Genomic DNA, 14036 nt, shown 5'->3' with positions numbered 1-14036 from the left:
CACTAACAATGTTTTTCCTACACAAAGGGAATTTAATGTGTATGTTACTTATGTCAACTACTCCCATTAACCGCCACCACAAAGAGACTTCTCCGCTGAGCAATTTCTCAACGGGTAATTTCTCTCAAAGATTCAGATTCTTAAGTCAGCCTCAGTGATTTCAACTTCAACAATCCTCACTTCAAATTTCATAGCAAGTACTTTGGGGCAATAGTTCCGGATTGACCAACGATCCATTAAAACTGGCCTAGTTTGTAGGTCAAATTCAATCATAGTGTGTCAGTCAATAACATATAGGTTGACATGCATTCAGGGGTGCCTCATAAAAACATGTCCCTCATTCTATCAGAATCCTTGATATGCATCCAACAACTATTCATGTCGGATAACCTAGATACTATTATAACTTCCCTTCTTATATAAGTGTCACTTCAAAATTATTAAATTTCATACAAGGTAGCATACGATCCTTCTTTTTTCTACTATTATAACTTCCCTTTTTTCTACTAAAACTTTTTTTTTCTACTAAATTTTAATTTAAGACTTGGATTTGTCGATTGAATTGATAGGCGCTAAAAAGTTATTGTGATAATATTGCAACTTCTCTTTTGAAAACGACTAGGCCGAAGTTCCGCTGAAAACTTTTCAATTTAAAATCAAGAAAATAGAACTTGATGTCGTAATTAATTTAATCTTTTAACATCTTAAATTGTGTAAATCTATTCTTTTCCTAACTTGTTTGAAAATATCATGACTAATATATATCATTTTTATAATATTAAATTAACCAATTACCTTATGTAAAAGAAAAATACTATTTCCATCCATGCTAATATATGATTTTTGAGTTTTCTAACTTCTATTGATAATAATATTAAAAATCTTAACAAAATCATAATTTATTCTTCCCATCAATATGTGATGACAATGCTTATGAAACATATCAAGAACGTTTCTCTATGGTAATCTTCAAGCCATGTGCCATTGATAAAATAGTCATCATTCTGTATTTCACTTGATGACCAGGCACCAAATTGAACTTGTAAAATCTGCACAAAATTGCTAACACCATCCTCATCTGAAGATATGCAGAGTCCTTACCAAGACATATCCTAGGCCCTGCCTGTGAATCAAAATTAAAATCAAACTAAGATATTTGATAATTTCACATATAGTAAAATCGACATTTCAGATCAAAAGTATGTCTGGTGCCACACAGTTACACCAGAGACATACTATTATTTGGTAAAAGACTAGTAATCTTTTATTGTTGTGTTTGCGAATTGTGATTGATTTTCTATTTAAAACATAATACTCAATCGTCACTAATTTATTTACCTGAAATGCTGTGAATTTGAATGGAGATTCATTTTTAAGAACACCATCATGGAACCATCTTTCAGGATTAAATGAAGCAGCACTAGGGCCCCAATTATACTCCATCCTTCCCATTGAATATGGAACGTAAGTTACCATGCCTCCTGCTTTTATTCTTGTACCATCTGGCAACACATCATCCTCCGTCACACCTTTCGGATCCTACATTAACAATTACGCGTTTTATCAAGCTATGTACAGACACTTTAATACATGTCTCAGTGTCATGACATGACACGCGACACTCAATTATTTTATTTTTTAAATTATTACTGATATCGACTCTGTCTGTAATACATACCTGAGGAACTGCGGGATACAATCTTAGTGTCTCGGTTATAACCGCATGCAAATAATGCAATCTCTCTAAAGAGTCTTTATTCAACAATTTTGAAAACTGCACTACTCTTTGATTGAACAATTCATGTTCATCTTTGTTCTCATCATCACATTGAGGCAAAGTAACATTCTCTTCTTTTGCTTGATTCTCCTCAAAAGTCTTGAGCTCTAAGTAAAGCTTTTCAGCAACATGAGAATGTGTCATCACCATATATATAGCCCATGATAGAGTTGTTGCAGTTGTGTCTCTCCCAGCGATCACAAAGTTCAAAACAACATCTCTCAAACTCTTGTCACTTGCATTGTTTTCTCCCAACTCTATGAATCTTGATAATATATCATTCTTTATCTGATTTTGTTGGTCACTCTTTTTCGCATCCTCAATCTCGGCCTTTCTTGTTCTAATAACCGAGTAAGTGAAGTCATCAATGGTTTTGATGCTCTTATCGAGCTGTCCTTCCGAGCCAAGGTTTAGAATTTTCTTAATCTTCCATAAAGGATCGATGAAACGAAGCGTTACAATGATATTAGCGGTGTCAAAAGCTTGAGCAAAAGAGTTTTTTGGTGAGTTAGGATTCAAAGTTCCAATTTCCACTCCAAAACCAACTTTGCATATAGAATCTAATGTCATTCTCATCAATAACTCCTATATACAAAAGAAAAAAAAATCAAATTTGAAGCATCAATAAATAACTAAGGAAATGAAATATTAAAATTTCAATAAATTTTTTTTTGTATTTTTAACACCTGCATGTCTATTTGTTGGTTGAGAAAAGATGCTTGGTTGAGAATGGATGAGAGTTTTAAAGCATACTCCTTGAAAACTTTGGTGCTGAAATCTCTTAAATTTCTTGATGCAAATTCTAAGCTAGCAGTTTTTCTTTGTTTCTTCCAAAGCTCTCCATCAACATTGAATATTCCATGTCCAAGTAGCACTTCCATATATGAATGGTACACTTCACCCTACAATCATAATCACATAATTACATGTATCAGTATCCTGTCGTCCTAAGACACCAACACATACCAGACACTATACACTATACGTGTATCAGTGTCCTGTTGTCGTAAAACGCCAACACATATCAAATACCATATACGTATCAATGTTCTTTCGTCCTAAGACACCAACACATATCAGACATTATACGTGTATCAGTATCGTGTTGTTGTCATAAAACACAACACATATCAGACACCATACATGCTTTAGTGTCTTGTCATCGTAAGACACTAACACATATCAGACATAAAGAAAAGATGTTACCTTAGGATAATTATTGAAGTTGGTCTTAAGTACATGTTCGACATTAACCGGATCAGCAATGTAAGTATAAGTTGTGAATGGCATGGGAACCACAACAGTTTTGGAGATGGAAAAATATTCAACAAGCCAATCATGCATTCTATCATAGTTCATCAATTGTTCAATGGCAGCTCCAAGAAACGGCCATGTTTTGGGACCTTTTTTGTTTCTTTGACTCCATCTATGTATGAATATCCATGAAACAAACATGCATATCAAAATCATTAACCCTCCCATGTTGTTATCTATCTCTTAAAGGAGAAAAATATTTTGAGGTTTGTATCTTGTCTCATTTTTATGATATGTAAAATGAACTCTATAATGGTATTTTAATGTGTCACAAAAGATGAATGATTGAGTGATTATTTGATGATTATTTTTATATTAATTAAGGGAATTTTGAGGTGGTTAAGTTGTAGGTTGCTATGTAGTAACAACTTGGTCATGATCTTTGAAGTGCATGAGTTGTAGATTCGTAAAAATATAGAAAAAAAAGCCTCATTCGTTTTGTGCCCTTTAGCTAAATTTCTTAGAATCACCATACTAATGATTTATTGGTACATTGGTTGGTACCGATATCATGTAAATAAAATTTATTTAAATTTAAATTTATGTTAAAATAAATTAACATAAGAAAGTAATATAACATCAAATAATTGAAGAACAAGTATATATTCAAATAAATATGAAAATATTCACATAAAATATAAAATAAATATTGTGTAAATAATCGTTAAATAAAAAAATGTTAAATGAAATGCAAAATATATAGGGACATGAAAGTGATTCACTTCTCAAAATAAAATTAAAACTATTGTCATTGACATAATATGGAAATATTATTTTTTACGAGCGAACCTGATAATGAACAATGGTAAAAAGTTTATTAATAGCAAATTTTCATGTGTCATGAATAAGAGGTAAGTCTATTCATTTGAGCATAATTTTATTAAAAAAAAACATTTTTTTTACGTTGATCATATTCTTATGCAAAATAGTCACGTGCAATGCAATGCTTCATTTGAATTATATAGAGCATTTTTTAAATCTTTTAGTTTTTGATGATACGTAATGGAGGTAAGACCCTTTGAAACTCAAACAATTTAGTTTTCTTATTTTGTATTATGAGAAGTTCTCAAATATTTCTATGTAATTGTCTTTGTTTGATTGTAGAAAGTTCTCTTATATTGTCATGATTAAAGCAATTATTTTTGTGAAGTTATGTGATCAAAATCTAAATTGATTAGATGTTACGATATTGGAGTTTCAAATATATCATAATATTTAGTAATCAATGTTCAAACTCTAATGACACTTTGAAAAGTATTGACACTGTCTTGTATGTGTCGCAAGTAGAGCCTCTAAATTACTTTTAAATTTATCCATGTACACACAACATAATCGAATTTTTTTTTACTTAGCTTAGGTAAGGGACATGCGAATCAAATTAATGTTTAAGGGCTTAACTTCACTCAATACACACTTCTTTCCAATGATTAAAATTTCAATTTGAAGCTTTAAGATGCATGGAATGATTGAACCAATTGACTTTAACCATCAACTTTCAAAAATTAAATCATTTTCATAGCATGTGTGAAATTAATTGGTTTTAACTTCTTATATAATTGGGGTTAGACATATTGATTAGGAGTAATAAGGCTAGTACTCAGTAATTGATCCTTAAAGTCTGCAACCACATCTGATTCCAATATTAGAGCACTAATAGGACCATTTGTTTGATATTTGATATGATAGGGAACGATTGAGTGATATGAATTTTCATGACACTATTGTTGCCAAGACAATTTGCACAACCTCATAACATTGAAACAAAATCAAAATTGAACGTGAGATGAGAAAAAAAATTAAAAATTATAGAAAAGAGATTAAATATAAGAGATCGGATCGGCCTCATCAAATCGAAATCTTACTCTAATTTAAAAAAAAATAGAAATTTATATCGAATTTTTGAAAAAATAATATAAAATTATATATTTTGAAAGCAAAATATGATTTTATGCCTATAGGTGTAAAATAAATTTTTAAAATATTATGATTTAACATTTGTTTTTAAAAAATAAGTTTAAAATATATTGCTTTAATAATTAGAAAAAACAAGTGAGCCTCTTAAAATTTAGGGTCTAAAATATAACTTCTACCGCCTTTATGAGAAAATGGAAGAAAAGGATTCAAATGATAGCTTAAGGAAGAGAGGTAAAATATAAAAATGATATGATAAATTAGTGAAGGAAGGACTTGAGAAAAAAATGAAAATCTAGGAATCAAAATTATATAAAATTTAAATATATTTTATTAAAATTATTATTTATAAAACAGAAAATGAAACTTTTTATTCCTTTCGTTTTTATTAGAAATCGTTTTTACTTTTCATACGTATTAAGAAATGTAATCATTGTTTTATTAAAAGGAGAAATTATGGTAACATCAAACCAAGTGTGGAAGTGAAGGGTAAGAATGATTGGGGTAACACTTATAATCGTAATAAGAATAGAAAGTGGGAGTCTTTAGAGGGGAAACCCAGTTTCGCGAATCTTCAGTTCAATGTTGAAAAGAAAGAAATGGCTAGGTTTGAAAAAACTTTTGTTGGGGTTATGGAGAAGCCAGTGTCGACATACAATGTGCATGAGGCATTGCACTCTAAAGGACTGCTCTGAATCAAAGTTACTCCAATGGGGGAGAACCTCTGTTTATTGGAAGAAACCGATGTGGGTGAGGCAGCTGCATTGATAAAGGAGGCCAATGAGTGGGTTTTCCAATGGTTCTCTTATATTCATCAATGGTCGCCAAAGGATGTGGATAATGATAGGCTCACATAGCTTCGCTGCTACGGGCTACTGTGTCACGTATGGTGTCCCTAGTACTTCAAGTTCATATCAGGGTTGGTTGGAGAATTCGTATGTTGTGATGAAGAAACTGAGAAGCACAAGAATTTGGACGTAGCTAGATTCCTGATCAAAATCAAGTACTCATTGAACCTAAATGAAACTTCCAACATTGAGGTTAATAATAGAGTTTATAGAATCAAGTTGGTTGAAGACATGCATGGACTAAAGAGAATCGTCGCTTCAAAGGCGTTTAGGGTTGAGGGAGAACCCGAGGAGAGTGGGTCAGATGGGGACGATGGTGCATGGAGTAGTCCTGAAGATGAAGAATAAGGTGAGTTTAAGGAGGATAAAGTAGATGATCACGACAATGGTAGCCTGATAACGCGAAAATACATCAGATATTTGCCTTGATTTACACTCAAAGATCATACCATTTTAATTAATATCCCGATTATTCCGCAAGTATTCGAGTTGTTTTTGCAGGTATTTAAATCTCTAAGCATTAATGAGCAAAACAAAGAAAAGGAAGAAAAAGAAGAAGAAGAAGCAGATGAGAAAGCACAGGAAAAAGCAGAAAACCAGAATGCAAAATTTGTTGATTTGATGACCGTCACAAGCTTCATGACGACCGTCACGACCCAGCCTGTGACGGTCGTCACAGGCCCATGACGAGCGTCACGCGGACAGAATTTACGCTTTGAAACAGTCAGTCAGAGGCACCCAAACGTGCCTAAATTTCGTCCAACAGCATGACTCCCCCGGATTCCTCATTCAAACCAGTCCTCCTTAAATTTCTCAACCACCAAGACCTAAAGGAGCAATATAAAAAGGACGAAAGTTGGAAAAATTGGGGACGCCTACATTTACACTGACGCCTACATTTACACTTACGCTCTACAATTAATTTTTACAGCTTTCTAGCTTTTTAGTTATTTTCTTTTCAGCAACTTTGTTTCCGTTGCCTTCATTCATTCGTCATTCTTTTTAGAATTCCCTTTTTCCCTTTTCCTTTCCGTTTTCCAGTTAGCCATAGTAGTAGTTTCCTACATTGGGGAACTACTACACTTTATTTAATTTTAGTAAGCAGTTTGTATTGAAGAAGCAAAAGCCTACCGACTTGTGGAGGACTGCTCAAGTACTCCGAGATTCGATATACTCTGTTACTTTGATTACCAGGTTTTTATTAAATTATTATTATTATCGCCCAATAATTATTATAATTATGTTTGCCGCAATGTTGATCTGTTTAAGCTCTGTGTTTGCTTTATTTAACATGTTCGGCTAAATTACCTGTATCGGTATGTAGCAATTTAATTAGATGGGATTCAATGATAATCGGTGAAAACTCTTTTTCTCAAACAATCTTTTAGGCTGAAGTTTTTAATTTAAATTTAATTAACTTTATCACACAAGCGTGAGAAGCTATTTAATACGATTTTGCCACGAGAGTGGGAAATTAACTAAGGTGAGAACCAACAATCGCGAGAGTGTGAGGCTTGAGCTGGATAGTAAAAATTAGGCATTGAGTTTAAAAACAGCGAGAGCACTTTAAAAGCAATTAGAACTTATTTATTTTCAAAAAGTAATTTTAACTTCAAATGGGACAACGAGAGCGTACATTCTGACTTAAAGCTATAGGCCGAATCAACAATCACGAGAGTGTGAGATAAAGCTTTTTAAATAAATATTTTCTACTGAGAGATATTTGGCATTTAAACTATTCACCGGTGACTTATCGAATCCTTGACAATTAATGCGTTGCATACTAATTCCTTCCATCAATTCTTTCTTAAAACTAAATTTCCCTTAGATTTACTATTCTGCCCCCGAACTTCTACTAATCATTCCCTTAGCTAAACATAGTAATGTTAGTAACACTAGTTTGATCATAGGTCCCTGTGGGATCGATATCTTTTAAAACTAAAGCGACTGGACTGTGCACTTGCAGTCAAGTACCCGATAGACTATATTTTATATATAGTCACGACAAGCAATCAAGTTTTGGCGTCGTTGTCGGGGATCTGTTTTAGTCGAATAATGTGATTCTTTCGTTGCACGGTATAGACTAAGGTAAAAATAAAATAAAAACTAATTTACTCTCCCTTATTTCCCTGATTGTATGCCAAGTACTCGCTCACAAGGCGATAACTTAGCACCACCAGTCCCAGAATTAGAGCGTTTCTTATACGTAAGACGCCGAATACACGAATATCAACAAAAGTACGATATTCCCGATATCTTCTCTCCTACTAAATAAGAAGAAAAACCAACCATGGCTGAAGAAGGACCACAGAATTGTCCTCTTAAATTCTATGCTACCCCGTCCCAACAAGAACCTCACAACAGCATTGTTGCCCCCGCTATCCATCGAAACGATTTCGAGCTGAAACCCTCACTATTATCAGCCGTCTAACAACATCAATTTTCTGGAAATCCTACAGACGGTCCTAATCAACACCTGACCAAGTTTGTGCAGTACGCAGATACTGTAAAGACGAATGGTGTATCTCAAGATGCGATAAGACTGCGTCTCTTTCCTTTCTCACTAAGAGACATAGCTTGGGCTTGGTTGCAATCCTTGCCCTCCAACTCAGTTACAAGATGGGAAGAATTGAATAACGTTTTCTTATCCCGATATTTTCCCCCGAGCAAAACTACTATGCTAAGAGCTCAAATCAACGGATTCAGGAAAAAAGATGTAGAGTCTCTCTACGAAGCGTGGGAGAGATACAAGGACATGATAAGGATATGTCCACATCACGGTCTCGAAGACTGGGTGATCATTCACACATTTTACAATAGGCTTCTGTATAACACAAGACTTACAATAGACGTTGTCGCGGGGGGTGCACTTATGGACAAGCCATACAACGAAGCCTATCAACTCATTGAAAACATGGCCCAAAACCATTGCCAATGGGGAGGTGAAAGAACTCCAGTAGAAAAGTCACAAACAAAGGGTGAAATGTACGAAATCAGTAGCCTTGACCATGTTCGTGCAAAGGTAGATGCCCTTGTTCAAAAATTAGATAACTTGACTATACCACCCGCAGCCACCGTGGCTGCTGTAACTCCAAACTGTGAGTTATGTGCAAACCCTGGACACACTACACAAGAATGTCAAATATTAGCAGGAGTCCCAACCGATCAAGTAAATTACACACAAGGAACTCCCTATTCGAATACCTACAACCCAGGTTGGAAAAACCATCCTAATTTCTCGTATAAGAATAACAACGCCCTGTATGCACCTGGCCAAGCACCAGCTGTTCCGTCTGGATATCAAAAGCCAGCTAATAATTCTCCTAACATGCCTAGGAAGTCAAATCTCGAATTAATGATGGAAAGCTTCATAGCTACCCAAGCTCAGACAAACAAAGACTTCTTGAACCAAAACATACATACTAGCGAGCAACTTAAACAACTAGCGAACAAAGTAGACGCCTTAGCCACCCACAATAAAATGCTTGAAACACATATTTCACAAGTGGCTCAACATCAAGCATCTACAGCCGCTCCAGCTGGAACATTCCCTAGACAGCCGCAACCTAATCCAAAAGGACATGCAAATGTCGTTATATTGAGGAGTGGAAAATAAGTAGACGGACCCGTAGATCCAAGACTCCAAAACCCTGCCATGTACCAAAAACCAGATAAAACCTTAACTAAGCAGGTGAATGAACCAAAGGAAACAGAAGATAATACCCAAGAGGCCGAAGAAAAATAAAAACCTTATGTGCCTCCACCTCCTTATAAACCACCCGTTCCGTATCCTCAAAGACTCAAAAGTTCTAAAACTGCGAGTCAATTTAGGAAATTTGTTGAACTTCTGAAGCAACTAAACATTACAATACCCTTTACAGAAGCCATCACACAAATGCCCTCCTATGCCAAATTTCTTAAGGAAATCCTATCCAATAATAAAAATATTGAGGATAACGAGACAGTTACACTTACTGCCGAGTGTAGCGCAATAATCCAGAATAACATGCCTCCCAAACTAAAAGACCCAGGTAGTTTTTCCATACCCTGCATCATTGGAAAATTCTTCATAGACAAAGCTCTATGCGATCTAGGAGCCAGCATTAGTGTAATGCCCTTAACCATTTGTAAAAGGCTTAGTATGGGAGAATTAAGACCGACCAAGATGTCTGTTCAATTAGCGGACCGCTCAATCAAATATCCTGTCGGTATACTAGAGAATGTCCCCGTATGTGTAGGACAATTCTACATTCCTACAGACTTCATAATCATGGACATCAAAGAAGATGCCAATACACCTATCATACTAGGAAGGCCATTCTTGGCTACCGCCGGAGCCATAATAGACGTAAAGAGAGGTAAGCTGACATTCGAAGTTGGAAAGGAAAAGGTTGAGTTCATCTTGACCCAATTCTTACAAGCGCCAGCTATAGACGACACCTGTTATCTACTTGATGTCATAGACGAGTGTGTGAGAGAGATGGAGATGCAAGAAACCACATATTCTGATATAATGAAAATCCAAATCCCTCCAATCTTTGAAGACGATAATTGGAATGAACCATACCAAAACGAAAGTCTAAGCGAATACTTAGTACTTACACCCAACCACATGCCATGCCCAAAGAAACCTAACTTGGAATTAAAAGCACTACCAAAGAACCTAAGATACGAATTCCTAGACACTGAACTGAAAATACCAGTAATAGTCAACGCTGACTTGGGACAGATGGAAACTGAGAAATTACTAGATGTCCTAAGAAAATATCCAATTGCGTTAGGATATAACATCACCGATCTAAAAGGAATAAGTCCTCCTATCTATATGCATCGCATTATGCTGGAGGAAGATTGTAAAACCTCTAGAGAACACCAGAGAAGGATCAACCCAATCCTAAGTACGGTAATCAAGGACGAAGTAAAGAAACTTCTAGATGCTGGAATCATATACCCGATCTCCGATAGTCAATGGATTAACCCCGTTCATGTAGTACCCAAGAAAGGGGGTGTTACAGTTGTTAAGAATGAGAAGGGCGAATCTATAGCACAAAGAGTTGTGACCAGAAGTAGAATGTGCATTGACTATAGAAAACTAAACAAAGCCACTCGGAAAGATCATTTTCCTCTACCCTTCATTGACCAAATGCTTGAAAGATTGGCTAAGCATTCTCACTTCTGCTATCTAGACGGTTATTCAGGATTCTTTCAAATCCCAATCCATCATGACAACCAAGAAAAGACTACCTTCACATGCCCTTATGGTACATTCGCCTACCGACGAATGCCATTTGGATTATGCAACGCTCCCGCAACATTTCAAAGATGCATGATGGCAATCTTCGCCGATTTTATAGACGACATCATGGAAGTCTTTATGGATGACTTTTCTGTTTGTGGGCGGAGTTTCGAAGGATGTCTATCAAACCTTGAAATGGTACTGGAAAGATGCGTAAAGGTAAACCTCGTTTTAAACTGGGAGAAATGTCATTTCATGGTTCAACAAGGAATCGTGTTAGGTCACGTGGTATCTGATAGAGGAATTGAAGTAGACAAAGCCAAGATCGAAATCATAGAGAACCTTCAACCTCCGAAAACCGTTCGAGAAATACGAAGATTTTTAAGACACGCCGGTTTCTACCGACGTTTCATTAAAGATTTCTCAAAAATTACCAAGCCACTTACGAGTTTATTAATGAAAGACGCTGAGTTTATATTTGATGAAAAATGTTTAACAACGTTCAACCAATTGAAAACATCTTTAATCACCGCACCCATAATGCAACCACCTGACTGGAGATTACCTTTCGAAATCATGTGTGATGCGAGTGATTATGCAGTAGGCGCAGTACTAGGACAAAGAAAGGATAAGAAGCATCATGCTATTTACTATGCAAGTAGAACGCTAGATCCAGCCCAAATGAACTACGCCACCACTAAAAAAGAACTTCTAGCCGTCGTGTTCGCTTTGGACAAATTCTGTTCCTACCTGGTAGGGGCAAAAATTATCATTTATACCGACCACGCCACTATTAGATATCTGCTAAGTAAGAAGGATGCCAAACCAAGACTTTTAAGACGGATCCTTCTCTTACAAGAATTTGACTTAGAGATAAAAGATAAGAAAGGTACTGAAAACGTAGTAGCAGACCACTTATCACGAATCGAAGGGAATAAACCTGAAAAAATCCCAATTAATGATGATTTCCCTTACGAACGACTCATAGCCCAAATGGAAAGCGATATGTCTGAACTAACATTAAACGATACAGAAATAGAAGAATCTGTGGAAGAAATACATACGAATGCAACTCTGCCATGGTATGCTGATTTTGTCAACTACCTAATTGTCGGATTACTTCCACCGGACCTATCTTACCAACAAAAGAAGAAATTCTTCCATGACCTAAAACATTACTATTGGGATGAACCTCTGATTTTCAAAAGAGGTACCGACAGTATTTTCCGTCGATGTGTTCCTGAGGATGAAATAGATGATATAATATCTCATTGCCATTCCTCTCTCTATGGAAGGCATGCAAGTAACTTAAAGACTTGTACTAAGATCCTGCAATCATGCCTCTTTTGGCCCACTCTATGGAAAGATGTCCATAACACGATTATAAAATGCGACCGGTGTCAACGCGCTGGCAACATCTCAAGACACGATATAATACCACAAACAGGAATCTTAGAAGTGGAAGTCTTCGATGTATGGGGGATAGACTTCATGGGACCATTCCCATCTTCTTTTGGTAATAAGTACATACTCGTTGCGGTCGACTATGTTTCAAAATGGATCAAGGTTGTAGCCTCTCCGACAAATGACACACGAGTAGTGATTAAGTTATTCAAGAACATTATCTTTCCCAGATTCGGTGTGACGGTGGCTCCCACTTCATATCGAATATCTTTGGAAATTTTCTTCTGAAGTATGGAGTCCGACACCACGTAGCAACACCGTATCATCTATAAACTAGCGAGAAAGTCGAAGTCTCAAATCGAGAAATCAAACAAATTCTAGAGAAGACCGTAGGAATATCCAGAAAAGACTGGTCATCCAAACTAAATGAAGCTCTATGGGCCTACAGGACGGCTTACAAAACCCCGATAGGAACCACACCCTTTAAACTAGTCTATGGTAAACCATGTCACCTCCCTGTGGAATTAGAACACAAAGCATATTGGGCAATTAAGACTAGGGGTGGCAAAACGGGCTCGGCCCGCGGGGAATGCCCGTTTTGCCCGCACTTTTGTGCGGGGCGGGCCAAGGATTTAGGCCCTCACCCTCAAATGTGTCCGCCCCGCCCCGCCCCATTTTTTTCGTGGGATTTTGCGGGCACGTGTATTTACATATATTTTTGCATTTTTAGGCTTAAAAAGTGCAGTGTCCGCGGGCTTTCCCCGCCCCGCCCTCACTTTTTTGCGGGGCGGGTCTAAGTTTTAGACCCGCATCCTCAACTATGACCGCCCCGCCCCGCCCCGTTTTTTTGTGGGCTTTTGCGGGGCGGGCCTAAACGGGGCGGGCATGCCCGTTTGCCACCCCTAATTAAGACCCTAAATATAAATTATACCTCCGCAGGCGAGAAACGGATTCTGGACATCCACGAACTAGAAGAGCTGAGACTGGACGCCTATGAGAATGCCAGGATCTACAAAGAGCGAACCAAAAGATGGCATGACAAATGCATTTCCAGGAAGGAGTTTAATGTGGGCGACATAGTGCTACTATTCAATTCAAGACTTAAACTTTTTCCAGGAAAACTCAAATCTAGGTGGTCCGGCCCTTTCGAGATCACCAAAGTCCTCAATAGTGGTGCGATAGAAATAAAAGGTAGGAATAGTGACCCTTTTATAGTAAATGGGCAGCGATTAAAGCACTATCATAATATTGAAAATAGAGACTATTCGAACAGTCTCAGACTCATAGAGCTTCCCACTCAACCCCAAACCTAGTACACTACGACGCTACTGTCGAACTTACGACATTAAACAAAGTGCTTAGTGGGAGACAACCCACCCTTTTTTCCTTTTTGTTATCTTTGTTACAAACTATTTTCCTTCTTTGCTTTTCTTCTTTATTTTGTTTGCTCCCCTCTTCTTGATTCTTTGCAGTCATTCTTGTTGCTTCTAGTTACTAACTTAGACATATTGGATACTGATAAACAGGAAAATCACTAACTATTTAG

At 36.6% G+C, this 14036-nt stretch overlaps 1 protein-coding gene and 1 non-coding gene across 2 annotated transcripts; both read right to left on the bottom strand.

Moving 5' to 3' along the window:
- Positions 1–879: 879 nt before the first annotated feature.
- Positions 880–3337, bottom strand: LOC127076222 (cytochrome P450 704B1). Its single transcript, XM_051017810.1, has 5 exons — positions 2984–3337; positions 2464–2679; positions 1679–2362; positions 1339–1539; positions 880–1123 (listed from the first exon to the last, which is right to left on the bottom strand). The coding sequence occupies exons 1-5, from the start codon at positions 3257–3259 to the stop codon at positions 944–946; spliced, it is 1557 nt and encodes a 518-aa protein (XP_050873767.1). The 5' UTR covers positions 3260–3337; the 3' UTR covers positions 880–943.
- Positions 3338–8527: 5190 nt separating this feature from the next.
- On the bottom strand, positions 8528–8634 carry LOC127077375 (small nucleolar RNA R71). Its single transcript, XR_007787195.1, has one exon. It is a non-coding gene; the product is annotated as a small nucleolar RNA R71 (small nucleolar RNA).
- Between the last annotated feature and the right edge of the window lie 5402 nt (positions 8635–14036).

This window comes from Lathyrus oleraceus, chromosome 4 (genome assembly GCF_024323335.1).
Source record: "Lathyrus oleraceus cultivar Zhongwan6 chromosome 4, CAAS_Psat_ZW6_1.0, whole genome shotgun sequence".
In the NCBI taxonomy this organism is placed as follows: Eukaryota; Viridiplantae; Streptophyta; class Magnoliopsida; order Fabales; family Fabaceae; genus Lathyrus; species Lathyrus oleraceus.
This window is presented reverse-complemented; position numbering and strand designations above follow the sequence as displayed.